Here is a 24,321-nt window from a genome sequence, read left to right as displayed (position 1 = left end):
CTGTCACCGGGACCGCGTGGCTGTGCCGCGTTCGCAGGTTTCACTCGGCGCAACTTCCTTCTCTCTGCAGGTACAGCAGGTTCAGGTGTTCGCTGACGTCCAGTGCACGGTAAACCTGGTGGGCAGCGACTCCTACCTGAACCAGCCCGGCCCCATGGGACCCCAGAAGGGGCAGAGTGGAGGCCAGACACCTCAGTCTCAACAGAAAAGCCTCCTCCAGCAGCTGCTGACCGAGTGACCTTTGACCCCATCGTCGAGACGCCCAGAGGAAGAGCTTTTCCATGCGTAGAGATTTCAATTCTTCACCTTTGGTTTCTATACAGCGTATCAGCAGGGTCTCTTCATGCGGGGAAGGCCGCCTCCCCCCGACTCCTCCCCACTCCCGTGGCCGGGGAGCATCTCAGCTGGAGGGGCGGAGCCATCATTCCTGCTTACTTACTTCAAACGTCCGATTCCTGTACGGGGAGAACATCGCGTTCCAAGATTTGCCAAGTGGGCGAGGGCCGGAGATCCGTCAGCCGGGAGCTCAGACCGGAGGCTCCGCCCCCGCGCTTTCGCCGCCACGTTGCCTTGGCTACAGACAGTGGGGACGACTCTTTGGGAAACGTTTTTGATTTTAGTTTCGTTTTCTTCAGTTCTGCACAAAAAGCTCAGTTTCAGCTGGATCTGTCACTGATGAAGGCTCTCCTCTGCAGTGCCTGATGGGAGGGTGGGGGTCAGGGGTCAGAACAAGCATGAACAGTATGGGAGAGACCGCCGCCGCCGTTTCCTGGGAGATCTGCTGCGGAGCCCTCGCGGAGCCCTCGCGGCCCCGGCCGGCCTATCAGTGTTTGCCATGTGTTCCGTGTAGGTGGGCGTCCTTGTACAGCACAGGCGGGTGACGTTGGGGGCGGGGTTCACGCGCCTTTTAACTTTCCTTTAACGAACCGGAGAGCGGAAAACGCAAGTCGTCATTGGATCACACTCTAAGGTAACTGTCATTCTGAACTCACTGATATCATGTCGGGTTTTTTCCTTTTATAAATTTCAGAATCTATGATATGCCAGTTGTTATTTTATTTTTTTAAGGCATCTAGAAAAAAAAGCCTCACGGATCTACAGATGTAACCTCGCTAAATATTGTGTGTATTTTGTGTGTGTGTGTGTGTGTGTGTGTGTGTGTGTGTGTGTGTGCGTTTGGGGAACCAGCTCTTGACTTGCACCTCAGGAGACGTTTGAGAAATTAAAAAAAAAAAAAAAGTTTTATCCGCTAGAACCATCTTCAATATTCCACTCAAGTTCAAAGTTCACGCACCCCCCTCGGTCAGCAGAGAAAATGAAGATGGCTTCTGTATGATTATTTCGCTTCTCCGGATCCTTTGACCGCTCGTGTGACTACTGTTGTCCAGTCAGACACTGTGTAAACGCCCCGCTGTTCATTATCCACTCGACCGTGCAGCTCCAGGCCGGAAGGTCGAAGGTTACGATGCCATGAAGAAGCCATCGTCGGTGATGGTACCCGTATGCAAGCAATAACCTTAGAATGGAGCAAAAATTTAGAACATGATTGAGTCAATCCGAGCGTAAGGTTCTGATACGTGTGTGTGTGTGTGTGTGTGTGTGTGTGTGTGTTTGTGTGCGCCACCAGCACCGCTTTACAGACGCATTGCATTCAGTTGGACCGACTGCTGAAATAAGTTCACCAACGGGACATCTTCACGTCTGAGGTTCCAGAATCCGTTACCTATAAATAAGACGGGATTGTTATTGTTCATTGATGATAATTAATGCTAAATCAGAAAATAAGAAAATAGCTGTACTCTGACAGGTAGAGCGGGGAAAATACATTTTTCCCGTATGTGAATACAGTAAATCCAGATTTCAGCTGCTTTCGTCACGACTTCACTTCTTTTTCCCCGTTCGGAAAATGCTGCTGCGCTCAGGACTGTATGTAACCCGTTGGGAACTCGTGGACGAAGTGAAGGATCCCTCTGCCCCTTTTTAAACACTACAAGACATAAGACAGTCCTGAGACATGACCAGGATCGCAGCACTTTTGTCCCGTTTCATTCATAAAGACCCGCTCTCTGTTCGGCTCGATTATGGTTTATTATTAATATTCCCCTCCGTCATCGTTAATGCCAAATGTCCCGCACTATTGAACAGTGCCTATTAACCACGGGCGATTATTCTTATGCAAGGACGGTTGAAAAGGCGGCGGCGGCAGCGTGGTACAGCGGGCATACTTTACTCCTGGTTCAACGTGTACATAACAGACAATGTGAATATGAATCTGCTCCGAGTTTGTGGTAAATAACTACTCGCTTCCATGTGTTTTTTGCGTGTTTTGGGACGTGTGCGACTGTCTGGGCGTGTGTGTGTGTGTGTGTGTGGTCGATACTGTATATCTGGTCTCTTTCTTTCTTTTTTTATTATTGTGCCGCCTGCGTGTTTCCTGTGGGCGCTCAGATTGCTCTGTATGTGCGAGAATGGTTTAGCGACTGCTGAATGTGATTTTACTGAGAGCGGAGCAGCGTGGACTGGCTTTTGTACGGGTTAATTAACACACACAAAAAAAAAAGGCCATATTATTTAATTTTTCTGTTGTCAAAAAAAAAAAAAAAAAAATTTTTAAGCAGATCTTGAAAAAGTGGAACCTTGTCCCCCTCTCCCCGACCCAAGTGAACTAACTCCGCCGCGTCCTCGTCCCTCGTCTTTCTAGATTTACGTTTTTGCCACTTGCTGAACGATTTTAAAAAAAAAAAAAAAAAACGACCAAAGCTTCAGAAACTCAAGACAGAAAAAAAAAAAAGAACACACACACACGTGATATCATATGCAAAACCTGACATGGTGGCACGAAACGTCCCGTGCAGAGCGCGTCACCGGCCGAGAGAAGTTCACCTGTCATCCCGTTTCTTCTCTCTTCAGCAGGTGGCCTAGTCTCTCTTTACAGGAAGACGAATCCGCAAAAACGCCAGCTATGCACCTTGTTTAAACCGAACCTCCTTCGCCTGAACATCGCCGAACGCGCTCTCTTACGTTCTGGGAGCGTGCTGAGAGCGCTAGACCGGATTCTGGATTTTTATACCACGTTTCCGGTGCCTCTTGTACATATTTTCTGCATAGAGGACTTATCTTCACTCTCTGACGGGAATAAAACATGCGAATAAACAATGGCGTTCACGCTCGAAAAGGGTTTTCTTATAATTAACCTTTGTAAAACGTGTTTGATGTATTTTACATGAATTTTTTACTAATATTCCAGGAATTTGCAAGGAATACAATCTAGTTTTGCACTTTATATCTCGATTTTCAGGAGAGAGGCCATCGCGTGTAGTTAAGGACCGTTAAGAAGAAGAAAGGATAAAAAAAAAAAAAAGTCCCCTGAATGTAATTTTTTAATAAGGAGATCATAAAATTGAAAACAACGTTTTAAACTACAGATATATTTATTTTGCTCTACCGAAACAGTCCTTGACGCCTCTCAGGTTGTTCGCTAAAGAACTTGGCCGCAGCTCTCGGCGCCGGCCCCTGCCATATATATATATATATATATATTCAAATCCCAACACACGCGCAGAGGAAACTATGCCAAATGTCTTCAGGTCTGAGGTCCCCTTTAACCCCGCCCACTTCGCGTCCTGCTTCAGCCTCCTCAAGAACATTCCTCTTTTTAAAACAACTCGGACGCTTTTATATGTGTGTGTGTGTGTGTGTGTAGCATCATCTTTTTTATCATTATTTTATTTCCCAGACCACGCCCGTCCCGGTAACGCCCCGACTCGGCCTGCTTTTCGTTAACGTGCTGCCTTACAGATACACGGCACGAGCTCGTGTCCTCGCCCTCCAACTCGTCTTCATTTGAATGGTTGCGGGTCCCCGGGAGAAAACAAGGTTCCGCTTTTTCCCCTTGTAAAATTAATATAAATAAATATAAATATATATTATACATTTTACTCATTTTTTTGTCCAGTTTTGTATATTATACTTGTGTGTAACTGTTTTCTGGAGAGGCGGGACGGTGCGAAGGAAGCCGTGACGGGCGAGAACTCTGCGTGGAGAACCCGACCTTTCCGAGGACATTGTAGACAATCAGTTACATGCTGGGTCCAGAACCTGGGGACAGAAACTTTGGAAACATCTACTGAATCAGTCTTATTTCTGAGTCCATTTCATGGAGTTATGTGGCTGCTCAAACTGAGTTTACACACACACACACACACACACACACACACACACACACCTTGTGCATATAGCCCCTATGTTGCTTTTTTCCAAGGTGAAGATACAGACCTTGAAGGAAATTATGATGCTTTTGACTAACAAGCTCTCTATAACATCCATGAATGTGAGAATGCGACACATTGCAATAAAAGCACCGTTTAAAACCGTCGCCTTATTTATTCACTGCTTTTTGTGGGATGTTGTTTGAATATGAACGTATTTAATGGCTGGTCTTCTACAGAAAAAAATGGTCCAAACACAGCAATCTTCAGCTGGAAATGAATTCATCCTCTCCAATCGGGACTTCCATACCTCCCTCTCCAGCTTATCCAGCTTCCCAGACCCCTAAAACAGGGGAGAGCGCATAGGTCAGAGGTCGCACGGGAAGGTCACCTGCATGAGCTCAAGTCCTTCAGAGGGCCGATGAATTCAGACATCTGCGTATGAGATCGGTTTCTAGTTTCATTCTTCGTTTCATATCAAACCTCATATCTGAACACTTCATCCCCAGTCATGTACTGACTGCCATTTAAATCACTTTTCTGATTAAAAAGTAATGATTTAACTTTGGGGTTTTTTTTGTTGTTTTTTTTATTATCATACTTTAACTGTTGGAGACCACAGGTAATATGAAGAGTGTATTATATTACGACCAAATCAAGAGCACATGTACATACTACACAGTGGTGTAAGGCAGTGGTGGCCTAGCGGTTAAGGAAGCAGCCCCGTAATCAGAAGGTTGCCGGTTCGAATCCCGATCTGCCAAGGTGCCACTGAGGTGCCACTGAGCAAAGCACCGTCCCCACACACTGCTCCCCGGGCGCCTGTCATGGTGCCCACTGCTCACTCAGGGTGATGTTAATTAATACAGTTTGTTTATCCATGAATCATTTCTAATTCTCCATACGAGTTGCTGTAAATCACGTGGAAGTCGAGGTGAAAAATCGAGTAAAAGGGTGTGGTGTTCATTATTCAAAAGTGAAGTGATTGTCACATGTGATACACAGCACAGCACACAGCACAGCACACAGTGCACACAGTGAAATTTGTCCTCTGCATTTAACCATCACCCTGAGTGAGCAGTGGGCAGCCATGACAGGCGCCCGGGGAGCAGTGTGTGGGGACGGTGCTTTGCTCAGTGGCACCTTGGCAGGTTGGGATTCGAACCGGCAACCTTCTGATTACGGGGCTGCTTCCTTAACCGCTAGGCCACCACTGCCCCCAAGGTGCCACCGAGGTCCCCTTGATGAAGGACACGCTGCTCCCCGGGCGCCTTTTTTTTTTTTGCCGGTTCGGGATTTGAACTGGCGACCTTCCGATTGCAGGGCCACTTCCTTAACTGCTAGGCCACCTGCCCCAATTTTGTACTAATTTATACCATAATTACAATGTTACTCTATTTCAGCATTATTTTTTTATCCCTAAATGATTTCGAATTCTCCATTCACGCCTTTTTCATTTTAATGAGATGCTGTAAATCGCGTGACTTCCAGCCAATCACGTGTGTCGCCTGTGAAGCGCCCACTTTTAGTCAGACAAAATGGATCCAGTCCCAACGGTGAAAACATCTGCAGGTCTACTGCACGTCTACTTACTACCACGTGTCCCCGGGGGGACTGTCCCTGTCGCTACTGGTTGTGAGCCGCTCTGGACAGCTCCAAGGTCAAGCAACTTCAGAACTTTGTGTGGTCGTTCACCTGCTCCTGGACCTCGACAGCAGGCCCCTTTATGCACGGCTGGCGTGGAAGTCGAACACCCGCTTGCTAAATCTGTACTGTTGCCGAGACAGAAGTGCAACAGAAACCCCTGGAGGCCAAACATGAAGAAATGGTGTCACGAGGTGAAGAAGAGCCGGCTGGAGATAAACCCGGATATCATCTCTTGCTTTACAGCTAACACGGTCACCAGAAATCCAGAAGAACTGAGAACATGGCTTCTGGAAACTAGCGCATGGCGGTCCAGCCACTAGGGGGGTTGAAATGAATCATAAAAACGGTGACACTCTGTATTTATCCGTCACCCTTGGCAAGCAGTGGGCACCATGACAGGCGTGTGGGGACGGGACCTTCATCAAGGGGACCTCGGTGGCAGCGTGGTGGTTCGGGATTCGAACCGGCAACCTTCTGATTACGGGGCCACTTTATTGCCAGCCAGGCCACCACCGTGTCCACGAGCAAGCCATGTAACCGTTGTGTCACCTAAATCCACAATACCAGATTTCTACTGCGGCTGGACGGGTTCTGGAGACCAGATTCCTGATGGACTTGACTGGTCCCTTCATGGCACAACAACCACTTTCACGCACCAGCCTGGAGAGAAGCTCGGAACCTGAACACTAAAGAAGTCAAAGAAGTGCAGCAAACTTCTCTAATAAGGAACCGGTGGACGCCGTACGGTATTAACTTCATCCTTCATCTCAATATTCTCAAAAGCCCGTCGTTGGGTTGGCCACCGATGTCTTCGAGGCGTGGCCAACGACCAAAACAAACCAAAAAAAAAGGACATTTCCGCACAGCCTGGCTGCTCAGGCATAAGTACGAAATCGGAGCCGGAACGTGCGTCTCTCTTCGTTTTCTGTTACTGCTCGCTGGGCCCGAATTTCCCACCTCGAGTTCCGGGTCTTCGGCAGCTTTTTTCTGTTCATTGTGTAATTGTGTGAAAGGTCATAAATATGAAAGTGATTATTTATCCTTTTGCGCAATACATAACCCGTTTTGTGGACATGTAATCATGAATAAAAGGGAATTTTGTGATTTTCGACCCAGCCAGACGATAGAACGTCCGTCTCTAAACTTTTATAAAGTTTTTAACCTGTGCAATTCCAAATACATCTGAAGAAAAAAAAATTAAAAAATGGTACGATAAGCTGCTTGTGTACGTGTGTGCAGCTTGTATTCACTCACTCTCCTCCACCACCTAGTCCTGGTACTGCCGACGCCCATCCTGGCACCCTGAGCACAGGGCGGAGTCTCTGCCTGCCAGAGGGCGTGTACGCGGCGCGTACTTTACATTTCAGTACAACTGTTGTCACAACCCTCACACACACACACACACACACACACACACACATTCAGTGTGTCAAGTGTGGGGGTGTCAACTGAAGGGCCCGTCAAACCTCATTGAGACGTACTGTATGTATTATGGGCTTTTTAAGAAATAAATGTTGTTAAATGTTGATATCTGGACCATCACCATCCAGACGTGGTGGACGTGACAAATTCCACTTCCTGCTGTCAGACGAAGGCGTTCTGCAGGATGACCTTTGACCCGACACGCAAGATCCTGGAGGGTCACTGGTTCAGACTCCAGGTTCTACTGGCGGTCACGACGCGTGCAGAGGAGGAAGTCCGAGGTTCGGGTGAAGAGGAACAACGTCATGGAGAAACATGAGGTCCACGTTCCAGGTTCTTCGTCGCGTTTGGTACCTACAGTATCTGCTACTTTCTGCCAATATTGTGCGCTTCAAGTTTCTTGGTTGCGTCCAGCTGTCCTGAGCTCTTCTGGATCCCAAATTTTCCCATCGGGATCGAGGTTTTGTGAACCGCTGTTGATGGGCTGGCAAGAATCCGTTGTACCGCCGGCGGAGCCGTGGAAGCCCAGCTCCAGGAACCGGGCCAGAGGTCAGAGGTCAGGGGCAGTGGTGGCCTAGCGGTTAAGGAAGCGGCCCTGTAATCAGAAGGTTGCCGGTTCGATTCCCGATCCGCCAAGGTACCACTGAGGTGCCACTGAGCAAAGCACCGTCCCCACACACTGCTCCCCGGGCGCCTGTCATGGCTGCCCACTGCTCACTCAGGGTGATGGGTTAAATGCAGAGGACAAATTTCACTGTGTGCACCGTGTGCTGTGCTGCTGTGTATCACATGTGACAATCACTTCTCTTTTTTTTTTTTTTTAGAACGCATCGTCCCGCCTTTAAGGGCCGGACCGCTGGTCTCGCGGTACCCCGCTTCCTGTTCAACAGCCATTTAAAGAACGAAGACTTGAAGAAGCCAGCGAAGAGAGGAATAAGAACCCCGCGCTGATAGAACCATCAGCGCACAAAATGCCGTTTATTCTGAGGCGGTGGACTCAGACTCCGCCCCCTGCCTTTAAACCGACCCATTCAATCGTACCAGGAGGCGGAGCTTGACCTCCCCATTATATGGCTATTTATCGCCGTGTCAAGTGAAACTTTGTTTTAAATGAACATGATGCAGAATAAAGCTCATTATTAGAATTCGTTAATTAGCCAAATTAGGCAGGAATTCGCAAATTAAACATCGAATTTGACCCTCAGACCAGATCCTTCTCAGGGCTGAAGGAGCAATGACAGCCAGACGGGGAACGTTTCTCTAACATTTATTGGTCATTCACACTGACGGACACCAATCAGTTCATGGTGACGATGACATCACATGACAAGGTCGGCGTTAGCAGTACAGAGTCGGTTGTACGAGAGCGGTGGACGGATCGGTACTCAGTGCTAATCCACAAAAAGCCAGTTTATAAAAAAATAAACAAGAACTGAACCCCAACCGCCATTTAGCAGCTAAACCAGACGACTGAACCCGGAGCCGGACAGCTAGAGCATGCAGAACCCCGGAACCCCAGTCTGTCCCCAGGGGGCGCTGCCCACTACGCCCTGGACAGTCCCGGCGAGGAGCTCAGCGTGACTAGAACCTTCAGAAACTCGACAACCAAAAAATTGTATTAAATTAAAAAAGGGCAGATTAACGGTCCCCATCGTCCGCACGTCACGAGTTCCTCCGCAGAACCAACAGACAGGTGAGGAACAGAGACGGAGGTCCACTCCGCAGTCCCGGGTCCCAGAGAGACATGACCGTCCTCCCTCGCCCCTCCATCGGGTCACTTCCCCACGCGCTGCTCACAGGCGGCGTAGCGCTGGAGCGCGGCCAGAAAGTCCTCGTACGAGACGTCCACGTGGGACGGCAGGGAGCTGCAGAGAGAACCAAGGGACACGCGTAGCATCAGAGCGTTTATACGCACGATACGAATATTCCGAACCTCCTCCGCCTACTTACATGATCTCGGTGAGCCTGATGTGCCACGGCAGGAAGCCCACGGTGCTCTGGACCGAGCCGAACTTCAACACCAGGTCCGGATCGGGGACATTCTTGGACTCTGAAGGAGTCCACGTGTACATGGGGACAGCAGGAGAGAAACGGTGACGGTGAAGCGCGGCGAAACAAGCACATGACACAGGGAGGCTCCGCCCACTCCTCTCACCCCTGAGCAGCGAGTCCAGCGCGGCGACGTCCACGTCCTCGGGCGTCCCCTCCCGCCGCTCCACCGCCCGGCACAGCTGCCGCGCCGCCTCCACGATGCCCAGCTTCCCGTCGCCGGGACACAGGACCTTCACCGCGGTCTGGCAGGAGAGACCCGTGCCCGTCCCGGAGCACGAGGGACCCTCACCACCGCGCTCCTGCCGCTCGGCGCCGCCGCTCAGCAGCTCCACCGAGAAGCGGGGCGCCTCCGGGCCCAGAAGCTCCCGCTGCTGCTGGAGGATCTGCTCCATGAGCCTGGACGGGTTCCTCCTGAAGGAACCTGCAGGTGGGAGCGAGAGACCATTTTACAGCCAGGGACCCCGCTTTTTATTTCCCGCGGGGGACCCCGCTTTTTATACCACCGCGAACGACCCCGCTTTTTATACCACCGCGAACGCTGCTTTTTTTGACAGCCACCTAGGACCCCACTTTTTTTTTTTTTTTTACACCCGGGAACCCCGCTTTTTTGACACACCCGGGAACCCCGCTTTTTTACACACCCGGGAACCCCGCTTTTTTGACACACCCGGGAACCCCGCTTTTTTGACACACCCGGGAACCCCGCTTTTTGTACCACCGCGAACGCTGCTTTTTTTGACAGCCACCTAGGACCCCACTTTTTTTTTACACCCGGGAACCCCGCTTTTTTTACACACCCGGGAACCCCGCTTTTTTACACACCCGGGAACCCCGCTTTTTTTGACAGCCACCTAGGACCCCACTTTTTTTCTTTTTTTTTTTTACACCCGGGAACCCCGCTTTTTTACACACCCGGGGACCCCGCTTTTTATACCACCGCGAACGACCCCGCTTTTTATACCACCGCGAACGCTGCTTTTTTTGACAGCCACCTAGGACCCCACTTTTTTTTTTTTTTTACACCCGGGAACCCCGCTTTTTTGACACACCCGGGAACCCCGCTTTTTTGACACACCCGGGAACCCCGCTTTTTTGACACACCCGGGAACCCCGCTTTTTTGACACACCCGGGAACCCCGCTTTTTGTACCACCGCGAACGCTGCTTTTTTTGACAGCCACCTAGGACCCCACTTTTTTTTTTACACCCGGGAACCCCGCTTTTTTTACACACCCGGGAACCCCGCTTTTTACACACCCGGGAACCCCGCTTTTTTTGACAGCCACCTAGGACCCCACTTTTTTTCTTTTTTTTTTTTACACCCGGGAACCCCGCTTTTTTACACACCCGGGGACCCCGCTTTTTATACCACCGCGGACGCTGCTTTTTTTGACAGCCACCTAGGACCCCACTTTTTTTCTTTTTTTTTTTTTTTTTACACCCGGGAACCCCACTTTTTTTTACACACCCGGGAACCCCACTTTGTATACCACCGCGGACGCTGCTTTTTTTGACAGCCACCTAGGACCCCACTTTTTTTTTTTTTTTTTACACCCGGGAACCCCACTTTTTTTTACACACCCGGGAACCCCACTTTGTATACCACCGCGGACGCTGCTTTTTTTGACAGCCACCTAGGACCCCACTTTTTTTTTGCACACCCGGGAAACGCACTTCTTTACAGCTGGAAAACCCCCTTTTTACACTTGGGAACCCCACGTTTTACACCCGGGAACCCCAGAAACCACGTGACCGCCCTACCTTGGCCGTCGTACACGCTGACGTAGGACACGCCCGCCGCGGCGCACCACACCACCAGGGCGGCGACGTCCGGGTACCGCGGTTCCTCGTCCGCGACCAGCAGCCCGACGTGGGCCGGCAGCTTGTCCGGCGCCCCGGCGCGGCGGCCCGGCCGCTTCCCGGGGCGCCCGTGGTCGTGGAAGCCCAGGGCGAGGGGCATGAGCAGCGCGGCCGTCGCCCGCCTCCACAGGCGGCTGCGCAGCCAGAGCAGCAGCGTCCGCTGGAGCTGCAGCAGGGCGAGCAGCAGGCGCCACACGAAGCCGTACAGCGGCGCCATGGACGCGGCCAGAGGAGTCCCGGAGCCGCTCGGTGCCAACACTTCACTTCCCCGCCGCCATCGCCGTCCGAACCCGTGACCTGGTGCTCCGTGATTGGCCGGCGGGAGCACGTGGTCGCTGTGACGTTTTCATCACGTGACGGGAATTCATAATAAATACAGACGCGCCCGGACACACGTAAAAACGCTGTTTTTTTCCCTTCAAAGATATTTTTTATTGACTTTAGGCAAGAGAAAAACAAAAAAAATACAATGCACACAATATAAAAAATATCTCACTAAATAAATCAATTCTGCAAGAGTTACATACAAAGATCGGGTAACATTGCAGTAGAGTATTATAGGAAAAATGGCAGTCATATTCGAAGTACAATAATGATAATAACGTGTGCAACTCTAAACCCACCAACCTTTCCACATAATACTAACCTCATCCTCAAAGTGAAGTGATTGTCACTTGTGAAACACAGCAGCACAACACACGGTGCACACAGTGAATTTTGTCCTCTGCATTTAACCATCACCCTGAGTGAGAAGGCGCACGGGGAGCAGTGTGTGGGGACGGTGCTTTGCTCAGTGGCACCTTGGCAGCTCGGGATTCGAACCAGCAACCTTCTGATAACGGGGCCGCTTCCTTAACCGCTAGGCCACCACTGCCCCTCATGCCAGATTGATTAATGAAAAAGAACAAGACGGCATTATTGTTTCTGGAACTTTACTGGGTAATACTAATAGTCGGATTCTGAGAATGAAGGCTTGTAAAATACTCCAGGAATACTACAGGCCCCCACACCATGAGAAATTCTTTGTTGGTATCACTAATCGAGTAGCGTATCTTTTCGAGGTTTAGACAGGACATGAGGTCCCTCATCCATTGAGCAGCACCCTTTCATCCAAGTAGGACTGCATGTCGGGCTGAAAAGGGAAACCAAAGATGGTGTCTGGCATTTTACCGGGGTCAAACATGCATCATCACTGATGCCAAAAAGCACAGTCAAAGTATTAGGTTGTATACGCTGTTTGAGGACAGAAGTTTGGGTTTGAAATATGTCCCTCCGATATGTTTCAAGGCCAGGACATGACCAGCACATATGGACAAGCGAGGCATCCTCATTCACTTCGATTTAACATCCTAGAGGATGAATGTTCTTACTTTCCAAAATGGACGAGAAGAGCACAAAGTCCCAGATTCAAACCCCACTAATGGGGCCGTGGTGGTGGTCTCCAGGGGGACTGTCCCCGGCGTTCTGGATGAGGCCGTCCGGTAAATGAAAACGTAAGAGAAGTTCACGTGGCCATCATGTCCATGTCAGGAGGAGACAGACACGTTTGGAATGAATGAACGCCGCAGGTGACTGTATAGCCATTTATTGTGCATAGAATTACATTGACTGATAAATACAAAAAGATAAATCGGGGTTCTGCGCGTCACACCCCGTAGTCGTAATCCTCCTCGATGTCCGTCACCTGAAGCTGCTCCCTCTCGGCCGCCTCTCTGATGTGGTCCTCGCACCTGTCCTGCTCCAGCAGGCTGGCCCTCCAGCCGCCCCCCGGGGCGTGGCCCGGCCCGTGGCACAGCTCGCCGGCCACGTCCACGCCGCGGGCCAGCAGCGTCCTCTTCACCCGCAGCAGCTCGCAGCTGCAGTTCCAGGGGTTCTGGTCCAGGTAGAGGCGCCGCAGCCGGGGCAGGTGCAGCAGGGCGGGCAGGCCGAGCGTCGTCAGCCTGTTGTTGCGCAGGTTCAGCACCTGGAGGCGCTTCAGGCCCCTCAGCTCCTTCTCACCGACGGCCGCGATGCGGTTGAGTTTCAGATCCAGGCGAACCAGCGTCTCAGGAAGCCTGCAGACAGTGGACATGATGGGTTTAGGTGTAAAAAGCCCCGCTGAAGGTCGGCTGGAAGGTAAAAGGGGCGTGTCTTACCCTTCTGGAACGGTGGACAGATGGTTCTGCTCCAGCGCCAGGTTGGTCAGCTGAAAGCAGCTCCTCAGGGCGTGGCCTTCAAAGTGCTTGATGGTGTTGTTCTCCAGGAAGAGGTGCTTCAGGTGCCTCATGGCCGACAGGTGCTGGTGGCCGACCTCCTGCAGGCCGTTCTGCCCGCAGTCCAGCCGCTCCAGCCTGGGCGCCAGTCTGCTGGGCAGCGCCCGCAGGTTATTTCCCGGCATCTCCAGCACCGTCAGGTTGGGCAGCCGGAGGCCTCCGTCCACGGACGCGAGTCTGTTGTTGGACACGCTCAGCACCGAGAGGTTCCTCAGCTGGGCCATGTCTCGGCTGCGGAGGGCTCGTATCTGGTTGTGGTCCAGGTTCAGGTGGAGCAGCCCTTGGGGGAGGTCGTGGGGAACCCTGGCGAGGAGGTTCCCCGACAGACGTAGCGTTCGGAGGGACTGCAGGAGGGCGAAGAAGGCCGAGGACAGAGACGAGATCTTGTTGCTCTCCATGCTCAGCAGGTGGAGCTGGGGCAGCCTCAGGGTTCCTTGCACAGCTTCCATCCGGTTGGCGTCCAGGTAGAGGCGGTCCAGCCTGACCAGCGGCGAGAGGCTGTTTCCACGCAGGCTGCTGATCAGGTTGTTGTGCAGCTCCAGAACCCGCAGCCTCCTGAGCCCCTCGAACGTGGACTCCTGCAGGCTGTGGATCCTGTTGTGACCCAGACGGAGGGTCTCCAGGCCGGCGGGGAGACCTCGGGGGACCTGGCGTAGCTTGTTCTTCTGCAAGTCCAGGGATCTCAAGGAGCGCTGCAGGCCGAAAGCACCAACCTCCACCGTCTCAATACCGCAGGAGGCCAGGCTGATGTCCTCCAGCTCCATCAGCATGGAGAAATCGCCTGCCTGAAGAACATCAGCTACATTAAACATGATTTATTACAGCAAAAAACTGTAATGTCACATGAAAAAGGATCAATACCTTATATGCTCATGCAAATAAGGGACAAGCAACAATAAATGACCTTGATCTCCTTGATGTGGTTGTACGGCAGCTTCAGGCTCCTCACGTCTCTCTGGAGGCCCGGGGGCACGGCCTGCACCCTGAAACATTGCACCGACCCGGCCTGCTCGCACGTGCATTTCTGCGGGCAGGCGTGGCCGTAGACGAGGCCGAGGGGGAGCAGCCAGAGTCGCCACATCGCCGCCGATCTTCCCAGTCGGCCGCAGGACGGGGCGGCCGGGTTTAAATACCCCGGCAGGGCAGGCTCCTCTGGCTTCGGCTGGAACAATGGCCAAGATTTTTATCTCCGCAAAGAACAACATTTGAGACTGACAAGGAACTGACAGAGATGCTAGTGGATTGTCTGGCTGTTCGGGGACGTGAGAAACTTGCTGATAGACGATTTACGGCCCATTCTCTCAGACAAAAGCGATTTCCTTTCGTCCCCCTCTTCTGGGACGGAGAGTCCGTCCATCCAAACTCACTACTCCAGTAATTCCAGCATCTGTTTCATCCAGGAGGGCTTTAGTTCAATCAGAAAAGGAAATAGAAGCCATTTCGAACTGCTTTTTTGGGGGGGATATGCTTGGAAAGGTAATTTCAGCAAGCAATGTGTTGAAATAACAGAGGAAATTAATCCAGGAGAAGGTGAGGCAACTATTAAAAAAATTAAATGCTTAGAGGTAATTCCACCAGTCACATAACAAATGGCAATGTCCAATTATGAAATTAGATATAAAGATTTAATAAAAAAAAAACACAACTATGTAGCCAGAGGGACGACAAAATTAAAAACGTTTTTATTATAAAATATTTGTAGATTGTACACATCTTACTGGGAACGTGACAGACCCAGAGCTGTATGGCTAAAATAAGGAATTTAATTCATACGCAACTCCCAGTCGCGCCCACAACGGACTTCCAGTTTGTGCAATCTACGTAGACCCATTACGCACCTTCATGACGTCAGCGCGTACAAATCGACTACACAAGATCGACAACTCTGCTCACTTTCCTTTAATCACCTTTTCATTTACAGAGCAGGATTTGGCAGAACTAAACACTTTACATCGACTTTATTGTTTTAGAAAAGGCGACTTTTCTTTCCTTCGAGAAAACGTTGTGATTTACGGGACATCCACGAGATATTCCCGCGCTGGTGTCCCACTATCTGGCCGGTGCAGAGTCGTCGCTCTCGACAGCGACGCGTCTCCGCGCCGTCCGTCAACAACAGGAGCGAAGATGGCGGCGCGACCCGCAGCGCTGCTCCTCGCGTCCTGCCTGATTTCTGCCTGCGTTCTGGGCGACGGGACGCCGCTGCGCCGGCTCTGGGTACGGGGGGCATTCGGCGGTCCGGCGGGGCCGCTCCGTGCCCTCACCGCGCCGAATTTACCGGGAGGGAGTAGAATAAAGTCGGACGAAGCCAGTACAGCTGGTTAATGCGGGAGGGGGAGGAAATTATACGAAATATTAAATCATGTCAAAGCTAATAATGATAATGTTCATCATCGTTATTATGAAATTCGAATTATATTTAAATTTTAAATTTAAACCTTCAATTGTGTGTTGCTGTGTGTTTTTCAGAGGATAATATTTGCCATAAAATTTAAAGGTCCCCTGTTTTTTTTACTTTTATATCGGTCCTGTTGGTCCCCTAATTCTGTATCTCAAGTCTCTTGGTGCAGAATTCCAGCCACTTTGGTCCAGTCCCACAATGAGATTTCCCAGGACGCGCCGTTTCACTGTCTGTAGCTTTAAATGCTAATGAGCAGGAGAGAGGCGGGACCAGGAGGAGAGCGGCCTATAGAAGTTGAGCGGGTATTCACGGAAATGACCTCATCAACACCATTCACCAACCACAATGTTTGGTACAGACAGGAAGTCATATAACCTTTCCCCTTATGACGTCATAAAGGGACAAATTCCAGATCTGACTGTCTGAGCTGCCGCTCTCTGAACGGTGAAGCAGAACGACCGAAACACTCTTTACACCGACCGCTGCAGGACCATAGACAGGCTAGAGGAACTCGTATTAATCTTAAATCATCTCACAAAGTCACATTTTCATAATAGGGGACCTTAAAACATTTTAAAGTACTTTCTCCGTACAGGTGTCGAGTTTGGAGATGATGATGTTGAAAGATGAACCAAGATAAAAGATAAATAATATGTAGTTTGATCATTTTTTAAAAAAAGGTTAACCAGAGAAAATTTAATTATGAATAAACAAATCAAAACAGCGTTCAATTAAAAATTGGCACTTTAAAACAAAGAAATTCAATTGAATATAAAAAGAAGTTGTTTTGCTGGTGAAAGTGAAAGTTTTTTCTTTGCTTTCTAACTATTCAAGAAGGGGGAGGTCTGGATGAACGTGGTGGTGACTGATCTCCAGCAGAACACAGAGAAGCTGCAGGTAAGGAGCGTCTCCGGCATCCCGCCAGGAACGTGGCGTCGGCAGTAACGCGACAACACGCCGCTGGCGTCCTCTTCCAGATCGGCCTGAACGTGAGCGCGGCGGAGAACCTGACGTACGTCAACGATGTTAAACAGACGTCTGGGGTGACCAGGCTCCCCTGCCGGGCTTCGCTCTGTAAGTAAATACGTCTTCATATCGGCGAATAATTAATTCGCCCCCCCCCCCCGGCGATTTTGAAAGTTTTCCCGATAACATCCAAAAAGTTATTTAGCATTTTCATGAATGACATAAGTATGAATGAGCAGAATTTGTGGCTCCCAGCTGTGTCTAGAACAGTGAGGTTTTGATGATGATGATGATTGTGTCCGTGTGAACGTCCCAGTGGACCGCGGGAACAGCAGCGATGGCGCCGTGCTGGACTGCGTCATGCGGCTGATGGTGGACCAGCTGCATCTGAAGAGCGATGCGGGCGAGGAGGTCCTGGTCCTGCTGCTGACCCAGGAAGTGATCGAAGTGGCCGGGAGCGCCGTGAGTGAAGCTCACGAGACAGGAAAATGAGCAGTGGGCGGGGCCAGCGGTGTCTGCTAGAAACACGCCCCTTTTTTCCAATTCCAACCCAGGTGCAGCAGGAAGACGTGTGTGAGGTGAAATTACTGCTGAGTGAAAATCTGGAGACGGCCCTGCAGTTCACCAGCTTCTACCCGATGTCCAGGAGCAAACTGTCCACGGCATCCAGAGAGGACGACGTGGTGATGACAGACGCGTCAGCTCAGGAGACAGGTGGCTGGATGTGGTGATGCTGCAGCCATAAGAAGATGCTCTCTGTCTTTAACGGTTTTGTCCCGTCCCACCACAGTTGAGGACCAGGTCGTCCTGCACACCACCAGCCACTACTTCTTCAGACACGGCGAGACCACGCAGGAGGAGACCGGCGCGCCGGGGAAGCTGCCAGAAACGCCCTTATGGACGGACACAGTCCTGCCCTGGACCACCGAGGAGAAGGCGCCTGCGGACGACCTGCTTCCTGACACGCCCCTCCGGGGATCCATCTCGTCGTATAATGCAAGTTCATGACGCCACTATTGTGAACTGTGTATGAACTTTTACAACGCGTACGGTGTAAATATGGAAGGTATATTTCACCGTGCAGCTGTGGTTACAGAGAACATTCTTTAAACCTTTAAAAACGTGTCTGTCCCCAAGGCCATGTGTCAGTGGGTGGAGCAGCTGCGGGATCGCCTGCGCCACTTTGGGGCGGAGTCTCTGCCACTCTTCTTCCTGGTCATGTGGGTGGTGGTGGTCGGGGTGGTCGGCTCGGCCGTCATAATCCGCATCTTGGACCTTGTCTTCCCATCCTCCCAGTCCCCGTGAGTCCAATGCTCGCATACGCACCGCTGTCGAGTAATCGAATAACCCATCAAAGGGTCGATTAATCCATGCCGATTAGTCACCACCCGCTTCTGGTTTTTCCCGCAGGGGCGTCTTCCACCTCAACCCTGCCACTCTGCTGCCAGACGACGAACGATGTGGCCTGCTGGAGAACGTCGAAACGGACCCTCAGGACGAGAAGAAGCCGTAGTCAGCGGCCGTTCTAGCACTTTAACAGCAGTTAGCCGAGGCTCAGAGGGTGCGGTCTTTATGGTCCAATTGTTTCCGACTGATGGGAGAATCGGGGAGCGGCCTGGTGGCGGTCCCTTCTGACCGAGAAACCGATAACGCGTGCGAGTAGACTCCCGTAAAGCAGTCCAGCCTTCGTCCATTCAGAAGCTGAAGCGTGACGGGAGATGTTACGTCGGGCCTGTTGGTGTCTTTACTGCGTCTCTTTTCACATTTTATATATATATATATGTGTGTGTAAAAAAATGTTGCTGTAATTTTTCTGCAAGTCACAAGTTTCGATGTTGCTTCAGCGTTGCTTTTGTCCTGCAGAAGAAGGATGAATCTAAATATTAATAAAGCACCCAAAACTGTCATTTCATCAGGTTATTGGCAGGTGCATGTGAAGAGAATGGCAGCTTTGCAAGAATAAATAAATGTGAAACGACCTTTGACCTGCGCCATGTGTACACACCGGGTTCACTTTTCAACAGGTGGATGTGGCAGAAATACAGTCGCTTTGGGAATTAAAAGCGTGTAGAAACTGAAAGTGAGGTGATTGCCATTGTGAGACACTGCAGCGCAGCACAGCACACAGTGAAATTTGTCCTCTGCATTTAACCATCACCCTGAGTGAGCAGTGGGCACCATGACAGGCGCCCGGGGAGCAGTGTGTGGGGACGGTGCTTTGCTCAGTGGCACCTTGGCGGATCGGGATTCGAACCGGCAACCTTCTGATTACGGGGCCGCTTCCTTAACCGCTAGGCCACCGCCGCCCCCAAAGAGAAGGACAAGAGAATCTACAGAAGAAAAAAGTTCCCTGGTCTCACCGACTATGAGGGTCTTGCAGATTCGGTGACCCCCTTGTCAGTACCAGACACAGAGCGCCTCGGTGGCGGGCGTGTCCATGCAGGAGATGTTACAGATTTCCCTCCTTGTGGGTCCTGAATGTGAAGACGTCATTCGTTACTCGTCATCCTCCACTGTCTGTGGTCCTGTGTGGTGACATCTGATGCCATCATTGTCCTGTTCCACTCACGTTCCAGTCATACTCAGGAGCCCATCCCAGGACAACGGGGACAGGACGGGGCCGCAGGGTGCGTGCACACACACACACACACACACACAGTGTACCTATTGACACTGTGTGACAGCAGGACGAAACTCCGGCCACTCAAAGCCAGAGATGAGACGAGTGTGGCGTCATGTGGCCTCTTCATATTTATTCATTACTGAGACTGTAATTAGATTTCTTTTTCAGGAGGTCCAATCGAGACACGAACACGTTGGTACAACTACGAAACAGCAAAGCCGTGACCTCCACAACACAGAACCGATACAAAGGACAAGGTTTCACAGAACAATGAGAACGCAAGAACGAAAGAACCAATAAGTATGACAATAAACAGACAGAAATGATGGACGGGAGCTGCGACCTTTGACCCGTGCCATGTTTTTACACTAGGACCAGATTGGTTATGTGGCAGGAATGGAAAAAAAGATCTCAGATTGACTTCATAAAAAAAAAAACTTTATTCACGGTAAAATATTTATTATCGTCCTTAAGTATAAATTCACAACCTTCTGGATGCTGATATTGTAGAAATAAATTACGAAACGGAACCTCGCAACATCTCAGGCACTTTTGTGCTTCAGTAAAAGTGCGTCTATCAAGAACAGTGCAAGGCCGCGCTAAAAGATGATTGGTCGGTTCTTAATTCTGGGTTAACAGGGCCATGCTGGAGATGTGAAACCCTCTCACAGGGGCAAGAACCTTGACCACGTCCTTCGTGAAAGGCACATCGGTTCTCTGCAGGCTTCTTCTTCGGTGTCCGTTGAGCGTGATTTGGAGTAACGTTCAACAGGACCCAAATTCGTCAATCCACGTCTGGTATTTCTCCAGGTCGGCTGCAGACACAGACTTGGACACCTTCTTCAGCGCCACCTCGAAGTCCTCCATGGTGGTGGGCATGTGCATCTCATCGCGGGAGATGTTGCGGATCTCCTCCGGGGTCAGGCCCTCGATGCGCCGCCGCATCGCCATGAGCGACGCGTCCCTGGACACCGAGACAGCGTTCGGTCAGTAATCAGCATCAGTGTGTCCGCGGCCGCTGAGGAGCTTCAGACGTCACCTGCAGACGTTGGTGATGTCGGCTCCCGAGTAGCCCTCCATCTGCTCGGCAATCTTGCCCAGATCCACGTCGTCGGCCAGCTCCAGCTCCTTCAGGCTGATCTTCAGGAGCTCCACTCTCCCCCTGGCTGCAAGACACGAGAACTTGTCCGAGTCCACCGCTCAACACAGACAACGCGAGAGGAGAAAAGCCGCGAAAGCCACCTGAGGGCAGGGGAATGTAGATCCGCTTCTCCAGGCGCCGCCGCAGGGCCTCGTCGATGTCCCACGGGAAGTTGGTGGCCGCCAGCACCATCACCATCTTCGCGGGGTCGTTTTCCGAGGAGCCGCCGACACCTGGAGTCACAGCGGGACACAGCGTTACGGTGGCGTGACGGAGGAAGCGGGTCTTCTCTACAACAGGCTACGCAGCTCCTGGTCCAGGCAGCGGTCATCTCTAAACTGGACTATTGTAACTCTCTCCTGGCTGGAGCCTCTGCGGTCACCATAAAACATCTCCAGATGGTCCAAAACGTGGCAGCCACCTCATCTTCAACCAGCCGAACCACACCCACGTCCCGCCTCTCCTCACCTCTCTCCACCGGCTCCCGGTAGCTCCTCACAGTTTAAATCCTTGATGCTGCCTGCAGGGCTGTAAATGGAAGTTCTCCCTCTTACACCAACACACTACTAGCCAGATACACTCCCGCACGCCCTCTCAGATCTACACACGAAACTAAGACTAAAAATCCCCTCTTCACGGGGTCTCCGGTCCCAATCCACTCTGTTCTCCTGTGTTGTCCCTGGCTGGTGGGACGACTTGTCCTGCTCCATTCGACTAGCCGAGACTACCAGCACCTTTAAGAAGCAGCTGAACACCCGCTTGTTCAAAAAGTATTTCAAACGAATCTAACACACACACACACGCACACACACACACACACACACACACACACACACACACACACTCGTCCAGCACTTAACAATTCCCAGCATGCTCTATTCCTGACAAGTTGGGCCTTATCAGGGCTCTTAGATTTGTAACTCAAAATCTGTAGAAACTGAATGAGAAGTCGCTTTGGATAAAAGCGTAAAGTGTCCTCCTCCGTACCGTCCATCTGGACCAGCAGCTCGGCCTTCACCCTCCTGCTGGCCTCGTGCTCCTCGGATGTCCCCCTGCGGCCGCACATGGAGTCGATCTCGTCTATGAAGATGGTGGTGGGAGCGTAGAACCGGGCCTGCGGACAGGAACACAGGCACGGTGGCCTCGAGCCCGGGACCGCGGCCGGCCGGTCGCCGCGGCGACGCTTACCATTTCGAACAGCAGGCGCACGAGCTTCTCCGACTCGCCGCGGTACTTGGACGTCAGCGTGGACGACGACACGTTGAAGAACGTGGTCCGGCACTCGGTGGCGACCGCCTTGGCCAGCAGGGTCTTGCCGGTCCCCGGGGGTCCCACCATGAGGACGCCCTGCGCGGAACCCGGACGGTGAGACTCCTGACGTCGGTGCTCTACTGCCCCCTGCTGCCCCGCCGCCGCCTACCTTCCACGGCCTCCTGATTCCTTTGAAGAACTCCGGCATCCACATGGGCAGAACGACGGCTTCCTTCAGGAGCTTCTTGGCCTCTTCCAAATCGGCAATGTCCTCCCTGCGGCAGGAACACATCCTGTCGGTAAAAAACGCGGCGGCTTTCACGCGCGGGAATCGTACCATTTGACGTTGGGGTTCTGGGATATGATGTCCCTCTCCAGCGTCTCGATCAGGTCTTTGTCCTCTCCGCCCCGGTCAAACTTCTTGACTTCTTTCTCAGACACGTCAGGCTTGTTCTGGCAGGCGAGGGCGGGATTAGTCCGTCTCCCAGCCAATCAGAATCACCATCGTCCAGATGGGACAATTACATTGTTACGTTATATCACCTTGTCGTCCTTCCCCCGGCTCGGGTTCTCCTTTTTGTCCTTGGCCCGTGGTGGCTTGGCCCGGTCCCCGTTGGGTCCCCGTGGCGACTGGCGGTACTGGGCCCGAGGGCCGGCACTCAGGCGGTTACTGTGGGGTTTGTTGTCCTTGTGTGAACCCGCAGATCTCCGTATCGGACATGGGGACGCTCTGGGGAAAAGCACAGACAGACCCTCCATGAAACAGGTCCATGGTCCATTATGTGGACATCTTACGGATTATATAGATCGTTAAAGGTCCCCTGACATGAAAATGTGACTTTCCTGTCTACTGTCCTGCAGTGGCGAGAAATGGCGATCAGTGTAAAGAGTGATTTGGTTATTGCACCTTTCAGAGAGCAGGAATTTGTCCCCTTATGACGTCATAAGCGGAAAGGTTACCTCCCGTTTCCCACCCTCCCCTCCACTGACAGCTACGCACGTACTAAGTCGCTCTGGATAAAGGCCATTTGCCAAATGCCTTAAATGTAAAATATAAAATGCTGTAAAGTGCATGGCCCCGCCCCCACCATCCTCATTAGCATTTAAAGCTACAGACACCGGAAATCTCACTGTGGGACTGGACCGCTGTAAAATAAGACACGTCAGATACAGTATTGGGGGACACGGAGACATTTCTAATCGGGATATTACTCCCGAGTTGTTATTAACAGAAGCGGACCGCGGTGTCTCTGAGTAGTAAAGTTGAGCTGAAGTTAGTTTTATGTCCCCGGAACCTGCGCTCCGCCGCCACCGCCGGCCACACGTCGCAGTCCCCGGCGGCGCTGCTGGGCCTCGCCGCGTCGCCGTCCATCTGGAAGCTGTCCAGCGTGGACACGATGTCCCGGACGCGGCTCTTCTCCACGTTTATCTGCTGCCACACCTGAGGTCGGGGCGAGAAGCAGCGCGGTTGGACACGTGTGGCCGTGTGACAGGGGGGACGGGGGGACGGGACGTGCGGCGACCTGCTGCCATCTCTGCTGCAGCGCGGCGTCTCGGAGCGACTGCTGGTGGGTCCGGATCTGCTCCAGGACGCCCTGGTAGCAGACGGCGGCCGAGCTGTAGCTGCCGAGCAGCGCGTACTCCCGGGCCAGCTTCACGTTGTCGCTGATCTCCAGCAGGCTCATCCTGGCGCGGAATGCCGGAGGGACGAGGCTGGGGGAGAAGCGCCGTCCGCTTCCGCTTCCGGTTCCGAGATCTCGCGAGAGGAGCGAGCAGCGTCCAATTTTATATTACACTTTTATGTTTCAGCATTTATATTCATATATTTGCCATTTTTAAGCTCTTTGGTTATCTACACGTGTTCTTTTTACACATTATACCTCAATATATGTTCTATAGAAAAATTTTATTGAGGGTGGAAGATCATGTTCCGCTTGACCTCTGACCCTAACCAGAAGCCTAAGCTGATTCATGATAGTTTGACGTATGAAGGCCACTGGTAGAAAGCAGCACATTAATAAAATTTTCACAAAACATTCCTAAAAGTAAAATACATCTTCAGCGATCATCAATATATTTATGAATAGACAATGATCCTTTATAATAAACTGTGTCCAGGTAACTGGAATTAGGTGATTTACGTGGGCCATAAATTAACCCAGATAAACAAATGGCCTGATTGCATCATACAAAACACCTTTAATAAGCCGAGGGACTCACTGCACTCCTCTCGAGGGGGACCAGGTCCAGGGGACGTGGGCAAGTGAGTGGACCGTCAACTCCGACACACGTCAATTATGTCCTTTACACACAGACATTTTTGCATCTTCAGATCATTTCCTGATTATTTCATTAATATTATTTCATGTGAATAAACACAAGTCATGTTACTCCATAATATCTTTTGTTATGGTGCCACTCAAACTCACGGCCAGTCTCTAATGTGCCAGTTTCATCAGGGTGACGTGTGACACCACCTGAGAGCTTCACACTTCTTTTAAA

The 24,321-nt window shown here is 51.4% G+C and overlaps 5 protein-coding genes across 6 annotated transcripts in view; 2 read left to right on the top strand and 3 right to left on the bottom strand.

Annotated features, from left to right (window-relative positions):
- LOC114803077 (nuclear receptor coactivator 1-like) overlaps window positions 1–2,791 on the top strand; it is a 43,113-nt gene extending 40,322 nt beyond the window's left edge. For both annotated transcript variants that reach the window (XM_029002372.1, XM_029002371.1), the window contains exon 21: window positions 71–2,791. In XM_029002372.1, coding sequence (XP_028858205.1) covers window positions 71–238 — 168 coding nt within the window. In that variant the 3' untranslated portion in view covers window positions 239–2,791. The remainder of the gene's footprint in view (window positions 1–70) is intronic.
- Window positions 2,792–8,528: 5,737 nt separating this feature from the next.
- On the bottom strand, window positions 8,529–11,483 carry LOC114803078 (dehydrodolichyl diphosphate synthase complex subunit nus1-like). The gene is made up of 4 exons (XM_029002373.1): window positions 11,090–11,483; window positions 9,433–9,750; window positions 9,228–9,327; window positions 8,529–9,142 (listed from the first exon to the last, which is right to left on the bottom strand). The coding sequence occupies exons 1-4, from the start codon at window positions 11,403–11,405 to the stop codon at window positions 9,052–9,054; spliced, it is 825 nt and encodes a 274-aa protein (XP_028858206.1). The 5' UTR covers window positions 11,406–11,483; the 3' UTR covers window positions 8,529–9,051.
- A 1,141-nt stretch (window positions 11,484–12,624) lies between these two features.
- LOC114763559 (nephrocan-like) lies at window positions 12,625–15,315 on the bottom strand. The gene is made up of 3 exons (XM_028953317.1): window positions 14,345–15,315; window positions 13,324–14,225; window positions 12,625–13,242 (listed from the first exon to the last, which is right to left on the bottom strand). The coding sequence occupies exons 1-3, from the start codon at window positions 14,519–14,521 to the stop codon at window positions 12,834–12,836; spliced, it is 1,488 nt and encodes a 495-aa protein (XP_028809150.1). The 5' UTR covers window positions 14,522–15,315; the 3' UTR covers window positions 12,625–12,833.
- Window positions 15,316–15,511: 196 nt separating this feature from the next.
- On the top strand, window positions 15,512–18,787 carry LOC114803457 (glycoprotein integral membrane protein 1-like). Its single transcript, XM_029003015.1, has 8 exons — window positions 15,512–15,654; window positions 16,673–16,735; window positions 16,816–16,912; window positions 17,121–17,266; window positions 17,359–17,518; window positions 17,595–17,800; window positions 17,942–18,105; window positions 18,215–18,787. The coding sequence occupies exons 1-8, from the start codon at window positions 15,565–15,567 to the stop codon at window positions 18,315–18,317; spliced, it is 1,029 nt and encodes a 342-aa protein (XP_028858848.1). The 5' UTR covers window positions 15,512–15,564; the 3' UTR covers window positions 18,318–18,787.
- A 1,061-nt stretch (window positions 18,788–19,848) lies between these two features.
- On the bottom strand, window positions 19,849–23,569 carry LOC114803407 (katanin p60 ATPase-containing subunit A1-like). The gene is made up of 10 exons (XM_029002927.1): window positions 23,343–23,569; window positions 23,115–23,260; window positions 22,363–22,549; window positions 22,157–22,272; window positions 21,989–22,094; window positions 21,757–21,915; window positions 21,556–21,682; window positions 20,670–20,801; window positions 20,467–20,593; window positions 19,849–20,391 (listed from the first exon to the last, which is right to left on the bottom strand). The coding sequence occupies exons 1-10, from the start codon at window positions 23,502–23,504 to the stop codon at window positions 20,193–20,195; spliced, it is 1,461 nt and encodes a 486-aa protein (XP_028858760.1). The 5' UTR covers window positions 23,505–23,569; the 3' UTR covers window positions 19,849–20,192.
- Between the last annotated feature and the right edge of the window lie 752 nt (window positions 23,570–24,321).

This window comes from Denticeps clupeoides, chromosome 14, assembly GCF_900700375.1.
Source record: "Denticeps clupeoides chromosome 14, fDenClu1.1, whole genome shotgun sequence".
Taxonomy (NCBI): Eukaryota; Metazoa; Chordata; class Actinopteri; order Clupeiformes; family Denticipitidae; genus Denticeps; species Denticeps clupeoides.
Note: the sequence above shows the minus strand (reverse complement) of the source record. Positions and strands in the feature narration are given on the sequence as shown.

What these genes read in the sequence shown, in the direction of transcription:
- LOC114803078 (XM_029002373.1), bottom strand. Translation starts at nt 11,405, where the DNA reads ATGGCGCCGCTGTACGGCTTCGTGTGGCGCCTGCTGCTCGCCCTGCTG. An exon ending in GCTGGACTCGCTGCTCAGGG is followed by an intron (nt 9,328 to 9,432) that starts GTGAGAGGAGTG and finishes GGACTCCTTCAG; the next exon opens with AGTCCAAGAATGTCCCCGAT. An exon ending in ATCAGGCTCACCGAGATCAT is followed by an intron (nt 9,143 to 9,227) that starts GTAAGTAGGCGG and finishes TTCTCTCTGCAG; the next exon opens with CTCCCTGCCGTCCCACGTGG.
- LOC114763559 (XM_028953317.1), bottom strand. Translation starts at nt 14,521, where the DNA reads ATGTGGCGACTCTGGCTGCTCCCCCTCGGCCTCGTCTACGGCCACGCC. An exon ending in ACCACATCAAGGAGATCAAG is followed by an intron (nt 14,226 to 14,344) that starts GTCATTTATTGT and finishes GATGTTCTTCAG; the next exon opens with GCAGGCGATTTCTCCATGCT. An exon ending in CTGTCCACCGTTCCAGAAGG is followed by an intron (nt 13,243 to 13,323) that starts GTAAGACACGCC and finishes CACTGTCTGCAG; the next exon opens with GCTTCCTGAGACGCTGGTTC.
- LOC114803457 (XM_029003015.1), top strand. Translation starts at nt 15,565, where the DNA reads ATGGCGGCGCGACCCGCAGCGCTGCTCCTCGCGTCCTGCCTGATTTCT. An exon ending in AGAACACAGAGAAGCTGCAG is followed by an intron (nt 16,736 to 16,815) that starts GTAAGGAGCGTC and finishes GTCCTCTTCCAG; the next exon opens with ATCGGCCTGAACGTGAGCGC. An exon ending in CGCGTCAGCTCAGGAGACAG is followed by an intron (nt 17,519 to 17,594) that starts GTGGCTGGATGT and finishes GTCCCACCACAG; the next exon opens with TTGAGGACCAGGTCGTCCTG.
- LOC114803407 (XM_029002927.1), bottom strand. Translation starts at nt 23,504, where the DNA reads ATGAGCCTGCTGGAGATCAGCGACAACGTGAAGCTGGCCCGGGAGTAC. An exon ending in TGCGCCTGCTGTTCGAAATG is followed by an intron (nt 21,683 to 21,756) that starts GTAAGCGTCGCC and finishes TCCTGTCCGCAG; the next exon opens with GCCCGGTTCTACGCTCCCAC. An exon ending in GCTGCTGGTCCAGATGGACG is followed by an intron (nt 20,802 to 21,555) that starts GTACGGAGGAGG and finishes CTGTGACTCCAG; the next exon opens with GTGTCGGCGGCTCCTCGGAA.